The sequence below is a fragment of the Aspergillus tanneri genome (assembly GCF_003426965.1).
Source record: "Aspergillus tanneri strain NIH1004 chromosome Unknown AapTan_7_pilon_pilon_pilon, whole genome shotgun sequence".
Taxonomy (NCBI): Eukaryota; Fungi; Ascomycota; class Eurotiomycetes; order Eurotiales; family Aspergillaceae; genus Aspergillus; species Aspergillus tanneri.
Window position 1 is genome coordinate 1822778 of NW_022984634.1, and position 16187 is coordinate 1838964.

Genomic DNA, 16187 nt, shown 5'->3' on the forward strand with positions numbered 1-16187 from the left:
GCAGCTGCGCTCGTAGTGTTTTAAGATACAACAAGTGGGGAACTGAGGCAGTCTCGGAAGCTGTTGCGCATGCTCGATCTGTCTCATTCTGCTGCCGGATGTAAGCCGCTCTTTGCTTTAGGATCTGCAAGCGTACTTGTGTTGCGAACGCCTCGTCTGTTAGGCATGACTTATTCATTGCAATGACGCGAAGCGCTTCTTCCATCTGAGGCGTCCATCGTAGAGCATCTTGGCGCCCAAGGTGGGATGAAATACTAGCAGCACATATAGTTAGTTAGACTGGCTTCAAAGAACAACTATGGTGTCAAAATATATGACAGAAACAGGGATTCCCTTGCGCACTTGGAGCTCAAAATGAAACATGCCAGCACTGCTCTCTGCTTTTCCATGAAGCCTTTGGCTGTTTCCTTGCTAGTGTTCTGATCATTTTCGTCAGCCCGTCCCTGAGTGATAATCATCATGATCTCCACGTCTGGCGGGGACCGATTGAACAATCGCATATCATATACTAGTGAAATGGCGAGCATCATGAGGCGAGAGACGAGATCTGCTCTGCCAAGAAAGGCGTCCGTACTCCATGCTAGGTACGTTAGTAATCCAAGCAGCAGATCGATATTTGACTGGACATTGAGCAGAGCAGACGTGAATAGGAGGCGCTTCAGCTCTTCGGCTTGAGCCAGCTTTTTCTGTGTCGAGAATGTGGTAACGGTAACGATGGCTTGGAATAGAAACGGCCTGTCTTGGCGCAGATGCCAGGCTGTTATGTCTGGGCCAAGGTTGATAAAAGGGAAGCATGGCAGCATCCGGGATCGGAAGAAATTGAGGCACTCCTCTGCTTCACTCAAGGATATGTCAGAAGAATTTAGTGAATGATGGTGAGACGGAGAAAACGAATTTATATGTGGCGGTGCCGTGGGAAATGGTCCTTCGCTGAAGCTCAAGTTGGTGCTCGTTGTGTTTACAAGAATGCTCTTCGAGGTAGACATGGATGGTGGAATATTCTCTTCGTTGAGGATCTGAGGAATTTCGACCGAAGATCCGGGGGAGCTGACGACAGATTGCATTGCGGCTAACAGGGTTTCCATCTTGCCTTCCAGCTGGGCGATTCGTGTATCGAAATCTTCAGCTCTCTGAGTATCACGCCTGCGAACTGAGTCTGATGGCTGGCACTTTTTCTTGAGACGAAAACATCTGCGAAAATATCAGTCATATATCGTGCATCAGTAGGAGATATTGACCTTTCGCAGCCATCACCACCTGGATTACGCACACACCGGCACTTTGCCCTGTAACATTGCATGCAAGCTTGGCCATATGTGCTGGAGTAGCCAAGGCCCGGTCTCGTCCTCTCCATAATATCAGTAGGTGGAACCAGTAGCGCAGGTTATGCAAGAAAGTCTAAGAAGTGACGGACAGACGTGGGCGAGCTTGAGAGATACCCAGAGAGCGGAGGAAATCCCACCGGAATTACCTCCGTGTCAGCTTACTGTCCGTGGGGATTGAGAAAGTCTTGGCGTTGATACTATTATCTCCGTTATTTTCAGATGAAAACTTGTGCTTGACATATCTATTATCACTCCGTATAAGTTAGCCTAGTAAGGGCTTTAATATCTCTATATGCACGGTTCCTCACTGCCAGATAGTAGGAATTCCATTTACATATGGTGGGAGTTAAAAAACAGTTCTAACCTTGTACTGCGTAACCAGGCCTAGTAATAACTATAAATTTATTACCGGACACTCCGAGTCATACCGGCGGATTTGGCTGCACGAAGTCCGTTTGCCCACTGATGGGGCTGTTGGGGCTTTCCAAGCTCGAACCTGGCCTTGTATATAAATGAGGCCTTTGCCTGCGTCTCCTGCCCTGGTTCCAACTCAGCTCACATTATCGACTTCACAATCTCCCTGTACCTCCAGTAAGAGAATGCCCAAGAAGACGGTTCTGATTACCGGTTGCAGCTATGGCGGACTTGGAGCGGCAATGGCAAGGGTTTACTGTGCTAGAGGCTTTAGGGTCTTCGCGACGGTACGTAACATGGCCAAGGCTGGAGCTCTGGGCGAAATAGAAGGCATAGAGGTCCTCGAACTTGAAGTCACGTCGGACGAATCTATTGGCCAATGTGCGAAAGCCGTTGAGAAACACACAGGAGGGTCACTCGATATCCTAGTCAACAACGCTGGTGTCAGCACCGTCATGCCGCTTTTAGATGCATCAATCGACGACGCTAAGAAGCTATACGATACTAATGTCTGGGCTATTCTTGCTATGGCGCAAGCATTTGCACCGATGCTCATCAAGGCCAAAGGAGTTCTTTGCAATATCAGTTCGGTATCTGGTGAAATGGTTTTTGCATGGGCAGGTTCGTTCAGACTCATCTGCGGGGCTTCTAAGTTCTTGGGCTTACTCCGATGTAGGCATATACAGTAGCTCTAGATGTGCTACAACGCGGCTCTCAGAGACTCTGCGTCTCGAGATGGCGCCTCTCGGCGTACGGGTTGTCACAGTCATTCTCGGAGGCGTTCAAACAAGCGGAAACGACCCCGCCAATATAGAGGACCTCGAGCTGCCCGAGAACTCATATTACCGGAAGATATCGGCTGTCATAGATCGCCACAAGAAGGTCCTGGTACACCCCAACAAACAAGATGTCGATGTAGCAGCGAAGAACTTGGTCAACGACGTTCTCAGCGCTGACAGCGTTTTCATTCGACGCGGAGCAGCTTCTACTCTCAGTTGGTTCTGCAATACATTTCTGCCCTATGGACTATTTAATTCTATAATAAACCGGGACTCTGGTCTTGCCGAAATCGGTTTACGCAAAGATACCGCATGAGTTATGGTGAGGTATGAGAGAGGAAATTATTACACTTTGAGTCGATTTGACTTTGTTGTACTGTAAACCAAGGATTCGGAATCAGTTCCATTTAACATTGGATTAATTTAAAATCAACCTGGATTTTCTGTTGCGTATGCAATTCATGTTGTAATGTGCCTTCTTGAATATGAAAGGCTGAATGCGAACCTATGTTGGTAAGACACCTAAGTCCAAACGCAGGAATAATCCGCACACATCGTATGACTGTCGCGGATGGTAAATATCTCCAGATAGCCGCAAATCTATCGGACCAACGTGCTGGATATTGGCGGTTGTACAGATCCAGACTAAGGCAATGCAAAGGTGTAGCGGCCAGCTGAGACAGAAGGGCACTATCATCTGCGTGATAATGATCTTAGAGCACGGGTGGTTGGTTAGACTATTAAAAATGCCATCGGAGAACCACTGCAGTAGCGTAAAGGTTCCGTGGATTGTGACTGCATCCCGCAGGAGATGTGCTGCTGCAGCTCCTACACCGGTAGGCGAAAGGAGAGATAATTCGCGGCGATGGTGGGATCAGTAGGACTTGGACAACCAAATACTTGTGCCAAGCGAATGGCCTTACGCACACCAAGGGCTACATTACCAAGAAAGTACAGAGAAAGCTGATGGTGGCAGCACTAGAGGATTGGGTCTCTTTTACTATTATCTCCGTGGAGTTGGCGACGGAATAGTCGCTGTATATAGCGTCCAAACCAGTCCGTAAGGACGAGAGAATATAATCCTCCAGGATGTCTGGCAGCGGTACGAAAGTGAGACTGCAAACTCCGAAGGAGAGGTTTCTGCTGAGGCGCTTTTTTGGCCAGTGGTCTGTGATAATATGTCAGCAAAGTGTCCACAAATCGGTCCGCATCACGAACCTGTCGATAATTGTCACCGTTGGGGCCACTAATGTCGCGGACATAGCTGCAGCAGTCAAGTCTCCTCCTAACCGTCCCCAGCGAGAATCGGTTTGATACCCATTAAGGCTCTGGGTTAGTGGGGAGTCCATCACAACAATACAGTCTCAAGAAGCTCTATACAAAGCATTAACCTCGCGAACGCTTTCTAATTATTACAGTTACCATGACGAGTAGATCATATTATCAAGCTGTACGGTGTCAATACTTGGACAGAATTATTTGAATTGAGCGTGGGCTTCCTTCCCGTTTTCCTGATAGCTGTCGTGATCAATGCGGGGAAGCTTCAAGCATCGGATGAGTTACTGAGGAATCCCAGAGGATAAAAGAGGGTCATCTGCAGTTCGAGCACCATCTGCTCTACATTGCCTTCGATCAAAACTTCTGCACTTATAATGGCTTCAAGCAGACTTCTCGTACCAAGATTGGCTTCATCCGGACGCTCGTTGGGGCGTGGTTTGCGTCCTATCCGAGCTCCCACGCTCCAGATTCGACACAAGGTCACTGTTCCTTTCCGACTTCCTGATGCAAAAATGAAGTTACCGTATGTTTCTGTCCTCAATTGCTCATATCTGAGGAGCTTAACTAATTGAATGGAATGTAGCCGTTGTATACCCGAAGAACTCTCTTGAGCGAGCCAAGCTGGAGGCAGCTCTGACGAAACTTCGATCCCAATTACCAATCCAGAGCAATATTTACTAAAATGGCAAGGTTCAGCAGACATCCAAATCGTGGGATCAACCATTGCCTGCAGAACATGCGAACACATTCACCAATTATCCCCTCGCGACCAAGGAGCAAATTCACACGGCCATTGAGTCGGCGCTGAAAGCCAAGAAGAATTGGGAGAACACACCATTCGTGGAGCAGCCATTTTCCTCAAGGCAGCAGAGTACCGGTTCGAGCTGATTGCCGCGACGATGCTGGGTCAAGGTAAGAATATCTGGCAGGCTGAGATTGATGCTGCTGCCGAACTGGCTGATTTCTCCCGGCTTAACTGCAAGTTCGCCGCCGAATTGCTGGAGAGATAACCAACACGTGGGTCTTTTGGGATGTGGAGGTAAGAATCATCTACCAAAATTGGGAGTCAAATGTATCAGATAAAGGAATAAACTAATAGAAATAGCACTGCTCTCGGAGGAAGTTTGGTCTCTGGCCCTGCGTTGATGGGCAATGTCGTTTTGTGGAAGCCCTCACCATCAAACATTTACGCTAGCACTTTGGTTTACAATATTCTTCTGGAAGCTAGTCTGCCTCCTGATGTTGTCCAGTTCGTCCCTGGCGACGCAAAGGAGGTTACAGACGTAGCTCTATCTCATCATGACTTTGCCGGTCTGAATTTCATCAGATCGTCAGATGTGTTCAGGTCTCTCTATGCAAAGATTGGCGAGGGCATTGGCAAGAAGACTTACCGCGAGTTCCCCAGAATAGTCGGAGAAACAAGTGGCAAGAATTTCCATCTCATCCATAACTCCGCCGACATCCCAAGCACTGTCAACCATACCATTCGTGGCGCCTTCGAGTACCAAGGCCAGAAGCGCTCTGCCACTCGGCTATATCTTCAAGAGTCCCGTGCAGAGGAATTCCTAGCGACGCTGAAAGCTGGAATTTAGGACATCACCATTGGCGGCCCCGATGAAAGTCTGGAGGCCTTTATGGGCAACTACTATGAGCGTTCAATCCCTTTCGATCCCCCCATACCACCCCAGAAGAACCAAGATTAGGCGCTAAAAAAAGAATGGCTGAATTTGAGCTTGCATGGTTGGCTATCCAGTACCAGGTTACAATGACAGCCTTCTGGAGTTTTATTATAAGGCGATGTCTATATACTACTGAAGTCTATATTGACAATTTATCCCTTTGAAGTTGAAACACAACAGCAGCATATACACCTCGTGTTAAAAGACGCCAGCAGTAAAATCCACCGCCTGTGCCTTTTCAATAACCCCGTCGAGACTTTTAATGAATGCGTGATGGGTAGAGTCTTTCTCCACGTAGTAGTCTCGATCTTCTACACTATCAAACTCAACCACAAAAGCATGTGTCATGCCATGCTACTTCGCATTAGCCTATGCTCTTATTATCAAGAATTTGGTTACAAAATAATAACGTACCTGGATGCCCTCCTTTGAGTTGTCCACTCCACCAGACGAGGATCTGATATACGGCTTATTTGATACTGGATGCAGACAGGTGTTCTTTAAATTGAGCATACGATCGCAGGCCTGTGTTCATTAGTATCTGTCATCATGCCTGGCATGTTTACAGGGGGGATACATCATTTATGTCGTCGCGGCTAGTATCCGGCTTGAACCGGAAGAGGACAATGTGGGTGATTGGTGGCATATTGGATGGACTTGATCTTTCAATTAGGGTAGGCAGAATAGACCGTCCTCACGATCTGCCAGATACTATAGCGAGGATTAATAGTCCACGTTGTTGATAGAGGGAGTTGTGTATTAATACTGAGCACGTGGGGCGGCCCCTATTGACCACGTCGCTTTTCCCCTTTTGGCTTCGTTGTTTGGCGTGGGTATTCTCATCATGATCCAGCGGATTCAAGATGTCGACGCTTCTTCCAACACTATATCCAACATAGTTGCGCCTCTATCATTTCATGCCAGACAAATACTTCATCCATTCTCCCTTTATCTATCCTTTGTTTCTTTTTTAATTAGCCACACTCAATCCACACCTACCCATGATAAGAAAACAAGAATAGCACAACTAATAAGGGGCAAAAACCAATGCCGTACAACGAATCCCATTTGTCCGGACGATGGCCAGGATACGAAGCTCCTCGACACGCACGACTCCATCCTGGTAAGACCCCTTACGGGAAACAATTTGCTATGCATATGGCTCGGACCTCGGTACGGGATAACCCGGTTATTGGTGCGGGGTCACATGGATGTGTATGTATTGCATGGATCTAGTTATTCTGTGTGATAACTGAGTCGCTCATTCAATTCCAGCTTACTCAGTTCCTCTATTCTGATACCAGTTCCTCTGACCTACCGTAGACTCGCTACACTGTTAAACAGAATCATTGAGCGCAATGGCGGCGCGATTGTGAATCGAATATCGAGAAAACCCAGAGGGCTGCCCCTGGTCCGTCAGAGGGGTATTACTAGGGCCCTTTCTGGGTTGCTGCTGCGCATAGAAGCACTGACGCCCTTCGCGTGCTTCTGAATCATTATGATTCCAATCCGGCTTGGATAATACAGCCGCTTGACCAGCGCGGATTCCTACTGCTGAATGAAGCCTGTCAGTACGCCCAGCTTGAGATAGTGCGTTTCCTGCTGGGTAGTCAACCTCGCTTGGGATGGTTCACGCCAGGGATTACTGGAATGAGACACGTACTACTGTCCGCTGTGGCTTCCTTTTCGCACTCGAGTAACGACAGAAATGGGCATGAGCATGAAAGCCACAACTGGATTGGCGACCGCATTGCTCGCAGCGAGAGACTGATGCAGCTGCTCCTTGACAGTGGTGCTTCTGCTCAGGAGGATGGCATTATCCTTGAGCACGATGATGGTAGTTAACCCCCGCCACAACCACTCGGTGCCGCCCGTATTATCCAGCGCTATGATGGTGGTAATGGACGCCCGCCGCAGCCTCTCAACACCGTTCTCGGTCGGGTGGTCTCCCAGACCAGTTACAGGTTGGTATAACGCCTCATTGACGAAGGGGCCGATGTACACGCAAGGGAGAACCACTTCTCCAACGGAGGTGCTTGTTTCGAAGAAACAGAGATATGTGCTTGGAACGTCACCGCGCTTCATCATGGTAGCTTCCATTGGAATGCGAAGGGGATCCAAGCGCTGCTGGACCACCGAGGCAGCGATGTTGAGACTGCAGACATGGTATCGTGTTGTGATATTGACGGACGTCTAGCACTCCACTAGGCTGCCGCGGGCTCTGGTCCGTAAGACGAAGACATGATCCCTGAAGATGAAATTGTTCCTCAGGTTGTACATACATTCAAGCTGCTCTTGGCCGGCAATCCCAGCACTATTAATGTCCAAGACAAGGGAAGGACAGTATTGCATTATGCGGTTGCAAGTCACGCGGGATGTCGCAGTAGCCATTCCAATCTCGCAATCCACTTCCTATGTGAAATTGGAGCAGATGCAGGTCTGAAAGACTGCAAAGGACAAACGGTGTTGCATGTAGTAGCTTTCGACTCTGTGCGAGGTGATCCCATCGACACTGACCTGATAGACCTCCTAGTGGCGCATGGTGCCAACAGGAACCATGCTCACAAGGATGGTATCACCGCTCTGCATATTACAGCCAGAAACCTGCGGCAGGTCAAGGCGGCACGGTTTCTCGTCAGCAGAGGCGCCAATGTCGGCGCTAAAAAATCCAAAGGGGAGCACACCCCTCCATGGAGGAAACGTTAGATCTCATCTGGCCCAAACGACCCGAGAAAGGAAGTATGAGGTTTGGGCAGTAGCTGATCAGGTAATAGTGCGAAATGAGATCATTGGGGTCCTGCAAGAAGCTGCAGGCAAAGCCGTTTGATGGACCAACAGAATACAGCTGGCAAGACAAGAACTGCGGTGTACACTGCCTGGATTCCGGAAATACGATTTGCAGGTGCCCCTTACGCAACAATGGAACAAGCTCCCTTAAAGACTTGCTCTGAATTTGTGTTTTAGCATGTTCGATTGCTTTTCTCGGAATTATCCGAACATAGCAAAGAACCGACCCCCCTAGATAAAATCCTGTAACTTCCCCAATATTATATGGAACCTTCGATATTACTCTGGACAAGCGCTTTCTTCAGCGGCCGATTGCAACTTACTAGGGAGCAAACAGAGTCTACACGATCGAATCTCCCGCAGGCCCCGAGTCGAGACCCAGATCCCAAATATCTTGCACAAGCTCTATGGTTTCTGGCCCGGAGTAAGGGTTGATGAGATGACAATAGAGCGAACCAGCTCAAGAGCGAAGCTAGACATACGGATTAATGGGAGAAACAGCTGGTGAAGATACCGATGATGCATTTATGGGAGTAGTTGCATAGGTGACTTGCGTACCTCCATATGATCATTGAGCATCATCTGCCCAGTTTTAAAATGAACAACTAAATATCCAATACCCATGACCATGGAATATTCACTTTCAAACCATATGACAGTATGTGTATGTACAGCTGTACAGTTCAGCCAGAAATAAACGCTCGAAGCAATCCAATGCCAACAATGCCAGATCAAACTATATACATCCCATCGCTATTCGGCCACCGCCTTGGTCTTGAACTCCTCCATTTTTCCATGCAAATCATCGATCTTTTTCCTCAGCTCTGCAGCCGTTTCATCCGACCCCTCCAGTTCTTCTAATTGCGTCTCCAACTTGCGTGCTTCTTCCCGATTCTTATAGTAGCGATCATACTCATCAGGATCCATACAGATGCCATACCCCTCACAATAACAGGTTGTTTCCACCGGACATAACTCCCCCCTACCAGTAAACAACCACTGCCAGAGATATTCCCAGACCCGCCCAGACAACCCATCATCCAGCTCAGTACGGAGCAACCACTCCCGATACTCCACATAACGCCGTCTCGGAAGCCTACGGATTCGCTCCGAACTTACGGCGAACTGCGCACAACAGGCCTGCGACAAGGCCTCTGGCACCGGATCGTTGGGAAATATCTGCCGCCACGAGTCTCCAATGACCGCGGTCTCGGGGAAATGCACTTCGTCGTCTGTCTGGCCTCCGGTCAGGTGGATATGAGCCGGACATCCGGGCCGCTGATGACACCGGAGATTCATGTACCCGTTGCGGAGAACATGGGTATTTTTCAAACGACGCACCATCTGCGCCGAATCCGAGTCTAGAAAGTCGTTGTTGTGCCAGGTGATCTGGTGCGCGTGCATGAACATCGTGACGTCATCGAGTCGGTCGTAGTGGTCGATGATGTAGGTCAGGTATACCATCACCTCGTGGCCTTTATTGGCGGGGACGGTCAATGTTGCGTTGTGCTTGTCGACGGTGTAGACGGCCCCTGTGAGATGAGGATCGTTCTGGATGAGTTCGTCAACCCATGAGGTGTCGTCCTGTTGTAGTTTGGCTACTACCAGCGTCCGGGTTGCGTTTTTCCCCTTCCATAGTGACGGAGAGGGGGTTGAAATGTTGAGAATATCTGGCCATATGGGTGGGATATCTTTATTATGATTATTATTATCGTACCATGTCCGTGAGATGGTGCGACTCTCCTGGTGTGTAAAGTAGAAATAGTAGGACCCGATGAGCAGCAGGATAGTCGGGATAGCCCAGGGGAGAACCCTGCGATACTTCATTTCGGGGACTATATGTAGAGCCGGGAGGTTTTATTATCGAAACATCCAACGACCTGGGGTAAGACGGTTGTCAGATTCAGATTCTGGTGATGATTTAATATTTACGATGGAATTTGGCCCCAGTAATTCCACCAATCGCGGGAGATTTCAAATCCTCGGATGACCGGCACTAATCTATAAATATAATAGCATCCTACGGAGTATAAAAATAAAATGTGGATAGTATATATCCCGCTGTCCGGGTATTTTTTTTTTTTTTTTAATCGGATGTCCTTCATTTGAATGAACTTGTGTAACATCCTGTTTCGCGGATTATGTCTATAATAGTGGCTTCTAATGCCAGCAGAGATTAACTGTGCCGACAGTCGTGTAACTATACTAGAGTGAATTCTCACAATATTAGTAATTTCTCGCTAGTTGATTCAAGATGGGATCTGTATTTCTATCAATACTACTAGACAACTTCTTGTTTACACCTGGTGTATCTTCTATAGGCTAGGACTAGGACAGCCAGTTACAGTAATTATTCTCATTTGTCTTTTGAAGCATATTATAGATACTACACTATATCGTACATGACATATAATTGTTATAGAGTTGGTCTCATACGTATATAAAACACCCTAATCCTAGTACAGTGACCAAACTGTCGGAAGGTACTAAATAGAGAGTAAGAGTTAGAATAGGCTAGAATTATATGTATTCCTAATTTTTTCAATATCTGGAAATAGTAACGACACATGTCGACGTGACATCCCTGTTCAACCCCGCTCAACCCCGCCATCGCACGCCATATGGACCCTGCAGGCCGATTCTAATGACAGACGTATATAAGGACTTAACCCTTTCCTTATTCCAACATGTAGACACCATGCCTCTTCAGATCCCCACTCCAACATTCACCCTCGAGTCCTTCGATCTCCCATCCTCCAACCAGCGCCTCCTCGGACCCCCTCATCCCCCAGAAACCGTAACCCCCCTAGCCCTGCGTCCCTCGGACCCAACTCCTCCCACGTTGGACGACATCATCACCGGCATCCAAGCTCTCCAACACGACCATCTCCTCACCCAGTCCCTCTCCCGCCATGGTGCTCTCCTCTTCCGCAACCTCCCCATCCACGACGCCCACTCCTTCAGTAAATTCGCCCACGCCTTCGGCTACCCACCGCACGAGATCATTGGCATAGTAGTCGACCGACCCCTCCTGGCACCCAACGTCGCACCGGCCAACGAATCTCCCCCGGAAGTCCTTATCTATAACCACAACGAATCACCCCAGGTTCCGCACGCCCCAGAATACGTCTTTTTCTACTGCCATCGAGCACCGTCCCCAGACGCAGGGGGCGAATCTCCCATCTCCTCGTCCCTGGAACTCTTCCAGCGCGCGCAGCTTGAAATCCCCGATTTCATCACCTCTCTCGCGCAGAAGGGCATCCTCAGTCGCGTCACCTACACATATACCCCGCAGTACAAAGGTGGAGCGACTTTACTGCAATCATTCGGGAAACATATCCATCCCGAGGATGACGACGCCGTCCGACGGAGGAAAATAGAAGCCCAGATTGCGCGGTACAATCGTGGAAAACACACTACGTATGAATGGACAGAGGATGGAATCGTGCTCACGCATCGATTACCTGTGATTCGGACGCAAGTCGGCACGAATCTCCCCGCGTTGTTTACCGGGCTAGCGGCTTATTATCGCGGAGCGAAGGTCAATGGGGCGAGGAAGAATGTCGCGAGGCAGATGTATGGTGATGGGACGGAGATTCCCGAGAGGTATCTGGAGACACTGGCGCGGATTACGGATGAGATTCGTGTGCTCCATAGGTGGCAGGAGGGGGATGTGTTGGTGTTTGATAATGTCGTGGCGCAGCATGGGAGGGAGCCTTGGAGGGGGAGTCAGAAGGATCGGATCGTTATGGCGAGTTTGTTTGATGGGGATGTGCCGGGGGGATATGGGTTTGGAGATTGGGCTAAGGTGGTGCCAGCGTTGGAGGATCGGGAAATATAATTGACTATATTACATTGAAATTGGGGAGTTTGTACATTTTTGGTGTGTTGAACGTTGTACCTGCTGTGCTTAGTTCTTTTTGGTTTTCTTTACTTTTCCTCGAAAAGTCAAGATCGGCATCATTGGTCTAGTGGTAGAATTCATCGTTGCCATCGATGAGGCCCGTGTTCGATTCACGGATGATGCATTCTTTTTCATTTTTATTTCTATCATCCATTTAGATGGATTGGCGGTGTGTCTATTTTAAGACAACAGATGAAAGCAGCCTTTCTAATCCGGGTTCGTCCAATACGGTAATAAAGACAGCGTCAAGTCTCCTTGGCACGTGCCGGGAACGGACCCTTCCTATTCCGGCACTGTCAGCTGGTTTGGGCACGCGACAGAATCAAAGAATCGTACGATCGAATGGAATTCGGACATTGAATTACTAACACTCTGCGGGGAATTCAGGGTTCGATTTTCTTTTGACTAGTCTCGCTACTCGGTAGTGATACTAGATCGGCCCTACGCTAGGGCGATCATTGGAACGCGAGAATTGGGCTGAAATTGGGTCTGAGAACCGACTTGGATAGGCTTTCTTCTTGGCTCCAGTGGAGTAGGGCTTTACTCCACATTTATAGTTGCCTTTTAGAGCGGCGCTATGGTGAAAAATTCAAGGGTCTGTATTGCAGTTAGGCAACTATTATATCCTAGTAGTAGTCGTATTGTTGTTGTTGTTGTTGTTGTTGCTGCTGCTGCTGCTGCTGCTGCTGTTTTATTTTCTATAATTTTTCTTTAATTTTATTCATTTATTTTTATCTATCATTCAGTAGAGGACGGTATAGCCGGAAACAATAGCAATACAGAGTCCAGATGTCTAGACCACGATCCACTCCTTCTCGTTGCCTTCGGAATGTGGCGTTTTTAATGTTACCCCCGGCGAGTCCGAAACTAGACTGATTAAGAAGCAGGGTCTTGCCTGTTCCTGGCCGCCAATGTTGGTCAGCCATATAGGCTCGTCCTCTTTCCTACACCACCGTCCTGTCCGTAGCTCGCGACTCTGGCCGCGTGCAATACGGACAGAACACAATGCTCTACTCCCGACTCTATGCTAAAGGGAGTGACGATCCCTGGAATATTACCCTGGGCATGCTGTACGTAGTCTGGATCCCGCGGGCGCCGAGCCGGGTAGCTAATTAATCAATGCTTGTGAAGATCCTGGGTATTCTGGTCGAATCTTACGATCCTGTTTAACAAGTGGGTGATTAGCTCGACTGAGTTTCGTAAGTATTGCGAGGTATGATTCTGAGGCCCAGGCTAACAATGTTTAGACTATCGTGAGTTCCAGGCTTCGAGCCTCTGCCAAGGTATACCCGCTAATCAATTCAAGCGGTTCTTCTCACAACATGGCACCTCGTCTTCGCGACTCTGGTGACTCAAATTCTAGCGAAAACTAGCACTCTGCTGGATGCTCGGAAAAATGTGCGAATGACTCCTCGTATCTACATGCGAGCTATTGTGCCCATCGGTATCCTCTACAGTGGAAGTCTGGTCTGCAGTAACGTTGTTTATCTCTATCTTAATGTCTCGTTTGTGCAGATGCTCAAGGTACTTTTTATTTTTTTTTTAAAATTTTTTTTTTTTTTTTTGTTTTTTTATCTAATTAATTATGCTATTATTATGCTTAGAAGAAGACTAACAGTATAGGCTGCCGGCCCTGTCATCGCTCTCCTCTCCAGTTGGGCCTGGGGTGTCGCAAAACCCTCACTTGCAGTGCTCATCAACATCCTTATTATCGCAGCGAGTGTGGGTATCGCTGCGGCCGGCGAAATCCAGTTCTCATGGCTCGGTCTTTTCTTCCAGGTCGCGAGTCTGGTCTTTGACGCCAATCGACTGGTCATGATCCAGATCCTGCTCTCCGAGGACGGTCAGAAAATGGACCCCCTGGTTAGTCTGTACTATGCGGCGCCGGTCTGCGCCGTCATGAATTCCCTGGTCTCGTGGCACAGCGAGTGGGGGGCTTTTCATTGGAGTGAGATTTCACAGAATACCTACTGTCTATTGATCCTCAATGCGGCTGCCGGGTTTATGTTGAATGTCTCGATATTTGTTCTGGTAAGTGTAGCTGTTATTATGCTTTAGTTGAACTCCTAGCTGATGCTGTCTAGATCGGCAAGACGTCTGGTCTGACCATGACGCTAGTCAGTATTCCCAAGAATATCCTGCTTATTTTCGCCTCGGTCGTTATTTGGCATTCGCGTATCAGCTTCTTGCAGATCGTCGGGTATACCATCGCCCTGCTGGCGCTGGCGTACTACTCGCTGGGGCGCGATAGGCTCCAAGATTTATGGGCGGATGTGAGAGCTTGGAGGTATGGTTTGAAGACTGTACCTCCGGATAATGTTTAGTATATACCTGTCCATGCTACGCTGAACAGCATGAAGCCACATCGTGGTTTTTGATATACACAGCTTGGGTTGTATTTACTCTCCGCTAATAGATGTTCTTAATCCACTACCAGCACTGACTCAAACCGTATACTGTCTCGCCAACCACTGCGCCTCCACTCTATCCTTGCAGGTCTCCTGACTATCACAAGTATGTGCATCATGCATCCCATATTTATAAAACGCCGCCTGCTTCACCTCCAGCTCTGATCCCTGCACATTTTCCGGCAACTCCACCACCGGATATCCCAGATACCCAGTCAGTTTGACGCCAGCATCATAAACCCTAGCGGCCTCCCTGGCAAACTTCGCCCCAGTATGATGATCACTATGATCCCCTCCTCCCTGAATATAATCCTGCGTCTTGACCTGCTCCGGCTCAAACTTCCTCATCAAATCCGTCAACGTCTCCACCAGACTCTCATTCGTGTACTTCGTCAACCCATCCACGGTATCTAACTTCTGGATCTGACCATTCCACAACTTCACCAGACTCGTCGTTCCCGTCGCGGGGAACCCTGACCCGTCCAGATTCCCATCAGGAAGATGCAAAAATGCTAATGAGATATTTGGGTCATCGTTCATCGTGAATATCGATACGGGGTGGTCTGCAACCCCTGCGTCGGATCTCGTCCATGTGTTGGAAACCCCGCGCATGAGCGCGTACGCTGCCTGGGATCCGGCTTGTCTGCCTTCCCAGTATTCCACGCTGTTGCCGGCGTCGCCAGCTGTTAGGAAGATCGTGCGGACGGGGTTGCCGGAGTGTATGTCGTGTAGTAGCTCCGGACTGAAGAAGAGGATGTCGTCGTCTTGGTGGGCTACTATGTTCAGGGTTCGGGCGGTAGTAAGGCGTAGGAGTGTTGCTGTTAGTAGGATGGGTCTCATTGTTTCCTTTTTTTTTTTTCCTGGATAGAGATATGGGTATCGATCCAGCCATGAAATATACCCTATATATATACCTCTCATCCCTCTTATACTCGGTAGATGTCAGCGCAGTCAGCATTTGGCAATGCCAATTACTAGTTCCTGGCTAGCTAGCTAAATCCTTAGCAACCTGCTAGCACTCACACATGGACACATACCAGCGACGCTGGAATGTGACGCTGACAAAAAAGCAATATATAAAGGGCACGATTCGTTGTGTTTGTTTGGCTTACGCTGGCATTCCTAGTGTCTGTCTATGTCTACAAGTGCTGTGCTTTTTTTTCCTTTTTGGGAAGGAGGACTACCTACTAGTAGCTTATGGATGTGTGAATAAATGAGGGGATTTTTGTTCCTTTCTATCTGCCCCTCTACATAGTAAATTTCGTGTGATTCTGACGTGTATTTATAGTACATGTAGAGTATATGCTCTTAGATATATTACAGCATCAAGAGGATCAAATGCATTGAAGAAATCGAAAGAGCACATCAAGTACACAACACTGTCCATGTTTACCAGACAGTATACCATTACAATGTCTCAGTCGTGTTGGATCTACAACCCTTGCTTGCTCACTAGTGGCAGATTTGTCGGGTTTCATTTCAGCAAAAGACAACCATCACGACCATCACCAGATACCATAAGCCATCATATCCAGCCATGCAATAAACCAGCCATACGATATTAACCATCCCACGGATTGAAAGACTCATTGGATCATGGATCATGAATAGGT

The 16187-nt window shown here is 48.3% G+C and overlaps 11 protein-coding genes and 1 non-coding gene across 12 annotated transcripts; 7 read left to right on the forward strand and 5 right to left on the reverse strand.

The window, feature by feature from the left end:
* Nucleotides 1-296: 296 nt before the first annotated feature.
* ATNIH1004_007186 (uncharacterized protein) lies at nt 297-1314 on the reverse strand (the record flags this gene model as incomplete). Its single annotated transcript, XM_033571813.1, has 2 exons — nt 297-1191; nt 1271-1314. 2 exons carry the CDS (start codon nt 1312-1314, stop codon nt 297-299), a joined length of 939 nt encoding a protein of 312 aa, XP_033425128.1.
* Nucleotides 1315-2035: 721 nt separating this feature from the next.
* On the forward strand, nt 2036-2834 carry ATNIH1004_007187 (uncharacterized protein; the record flags this gene model as incomplete). The annotated part of the gene is made up of 2 exons (XM_033571814.1): nt 2036-2360; nt 2416-2834. The coding sequence occupies 2 exons, from the start codon at nt 2036-2038 to the stop codon at nt 2832-2834; spliced, it is 744 nt and encodes a 247-aa protein (XP_033425129.1).
* Nucleotides 2835-4695: 1861 nt separating this feature from the next.
* ALDH4A1 (Delta-1-pyrroline-5-carboxylate dehydrogenase, mitochondrial) lies at nt 4696-5388 on the forward strand (the record flags this gene model as incomplete). Its single annotated transcript, XM_033571815.1, has 2 exons — nt 4696-4778; nt 4902-5388. The coding sequence occupies 2 exons, from the start codon at nt 4696-4698 to the stop codon at nt 5386-5388; spliced, it is 570 nt and encodes a 189-aa protein (XP_033425130.1).
* Nucleotides 5389-5673: 285 nt separating this feature from the next.
* ATNIH1004_007189 (Dabb family protein) lies at nt 5674-6121 on the reverse strand (the record flags this gene model as incomplete). Its single annotated transcript, XM_033571816.1, has 3 exons — nt 5674-5829; nt 5890-6000; nt 6053-6121. The coding sequence occupies 3 exons, from the start codon at nt 6119-6121 to the stop codon at nt 5674-5676; spliced, it is 336 nt and encodes a 111-aa protein (XP_033425131.1).
* A 401-nt stretch (nt 6122-6522) lies between these two features.
* ATNIH1004_007190 (uncharacterized protein) lies at nt 6523-6798 on the forward strand (the record flags this gene model as incomplete). The annotated part of the gene is made up of 2 exons (XM_033571817.1): nt 6523-6690; nt 6751-6798. 2 exons carry the CDS (start codon nt 6523-6525, stop codon nt 6796-6798), a joined length of 216 nt encoding a protein of 71 aa, XP_033425132.1.
* Nucleotides 6799-6811: 13 nt separating this feature from the next.
* On the reverse strand, nt 6812-7560 carry ATNIH1004_007191 (uncharacterized protein; the record flags this gene model as incomplete). The annotated part of the gene is made up of 2 exons (XM_033571818.1): nt 6812-7094; nt 7139-7560. The coding sequence occupies 2 exons, from the start codon at nt 7558-7560 to the stop codon at nt 6812-6814; spliced, it is 705 nt and encodes a 234-aa protein (XP_033425133.1).
* A 156-nt stretch (nt 7561-7716) lies between these two features.
* Nucleotides 7717-8302, forward strand: ATNIH1004_007192 (ankyrin repeat domain-containing protein; the record flags this gene model as incomplete). Its single annotated transcript, XM_033571819.1, has 2 exons — nt 7717-8176; nt 8250-8302. 2 exons carry the CDS (start codon nt 7717-7719, stop codon nt 8300-8302), a joined length of 513 nt encoding a protein of 170 aa, XP_033425134.1.
* A 713-nt stretch (nt 8303-9015) lies between these two features.
* Nucleotides 9016-10089, reverse strand: ATNIH1004_007193 (uncharacterized protein; the record flags this gene model as incomplete). The annotated part of the gene is made up of 1 exon (XM_033571820.1): nt 9016-10089. One exon carries the CDS (start codon nt 10087-10089, stop codon nt 9016-9018), a length of 1074 nt encoding a protein of 357 aa, XP_033425135.1.
* Nucleotides 10090-10960: 871 nt separating this feature from the next.
* ATNIH1004_007194 (uncharacterized protein) lies at nt 10961-12103 on the forward strand (the record flags this gene model as incomplete). The annotated part of the gene is made up of 1 exon (XM_033571821.1): nt 10961-12103. One exon carries the CDS (start codon nt 10961-10963, stop codon nt 12101-12103), a length of 1143 nt encoding a protein of 380 aa, XP_033425136.1.
* Nucleotides 12104-12219: 116 nt separating this feature from the next.
* Nucleotides 12220-12290, forward strand: ATNIH1004_007195. The gene has a single exon. It is a non-coding gene; the product is annotated as a tRNA-Gly (tRNA).
* Nucleotides 12291-13171: 881 nt separating this feature from the next.
* On the forward strand, nt 13172-14490 carry ATNIH1004_007196 (uncharacterized protein; the record flags this gene model as incomplete). The annotated part of the gene is made up of 6 exons (XM_033571822.1): nt 13172-13236; nt 13298-13365; nt 13414-13419; nt 13473-13690; nt 13790-14197; nt 14251-14490. The coding sequence occupies 6 exons, from the start codon at nt 13172-13174 to the stop codon at nt 14488-14490; spliced, it is 1005 nt and encodes a 334-aa protein (XP_033425137.1).
* A 120-nt stretch (nt 14491-14610) lies between these two features.
* On the reverse strand, nt 14611-15414 carry ATNIH1004_007197 (PIG-L family deacetylase; the record flags this gene model as incomplete). Its single annotated transcript, XM_033571823.1, has 1 exon — nt 14611-15414. One exon carries the CDS (start codon nt 15412-15414, stop codon nt 14611-14613), a length of 804 nt encoding a protein of 267 aa, XP_033425138.1.
* Nucleotides 15415-16187: the final 773 nt, after the last annotated feature.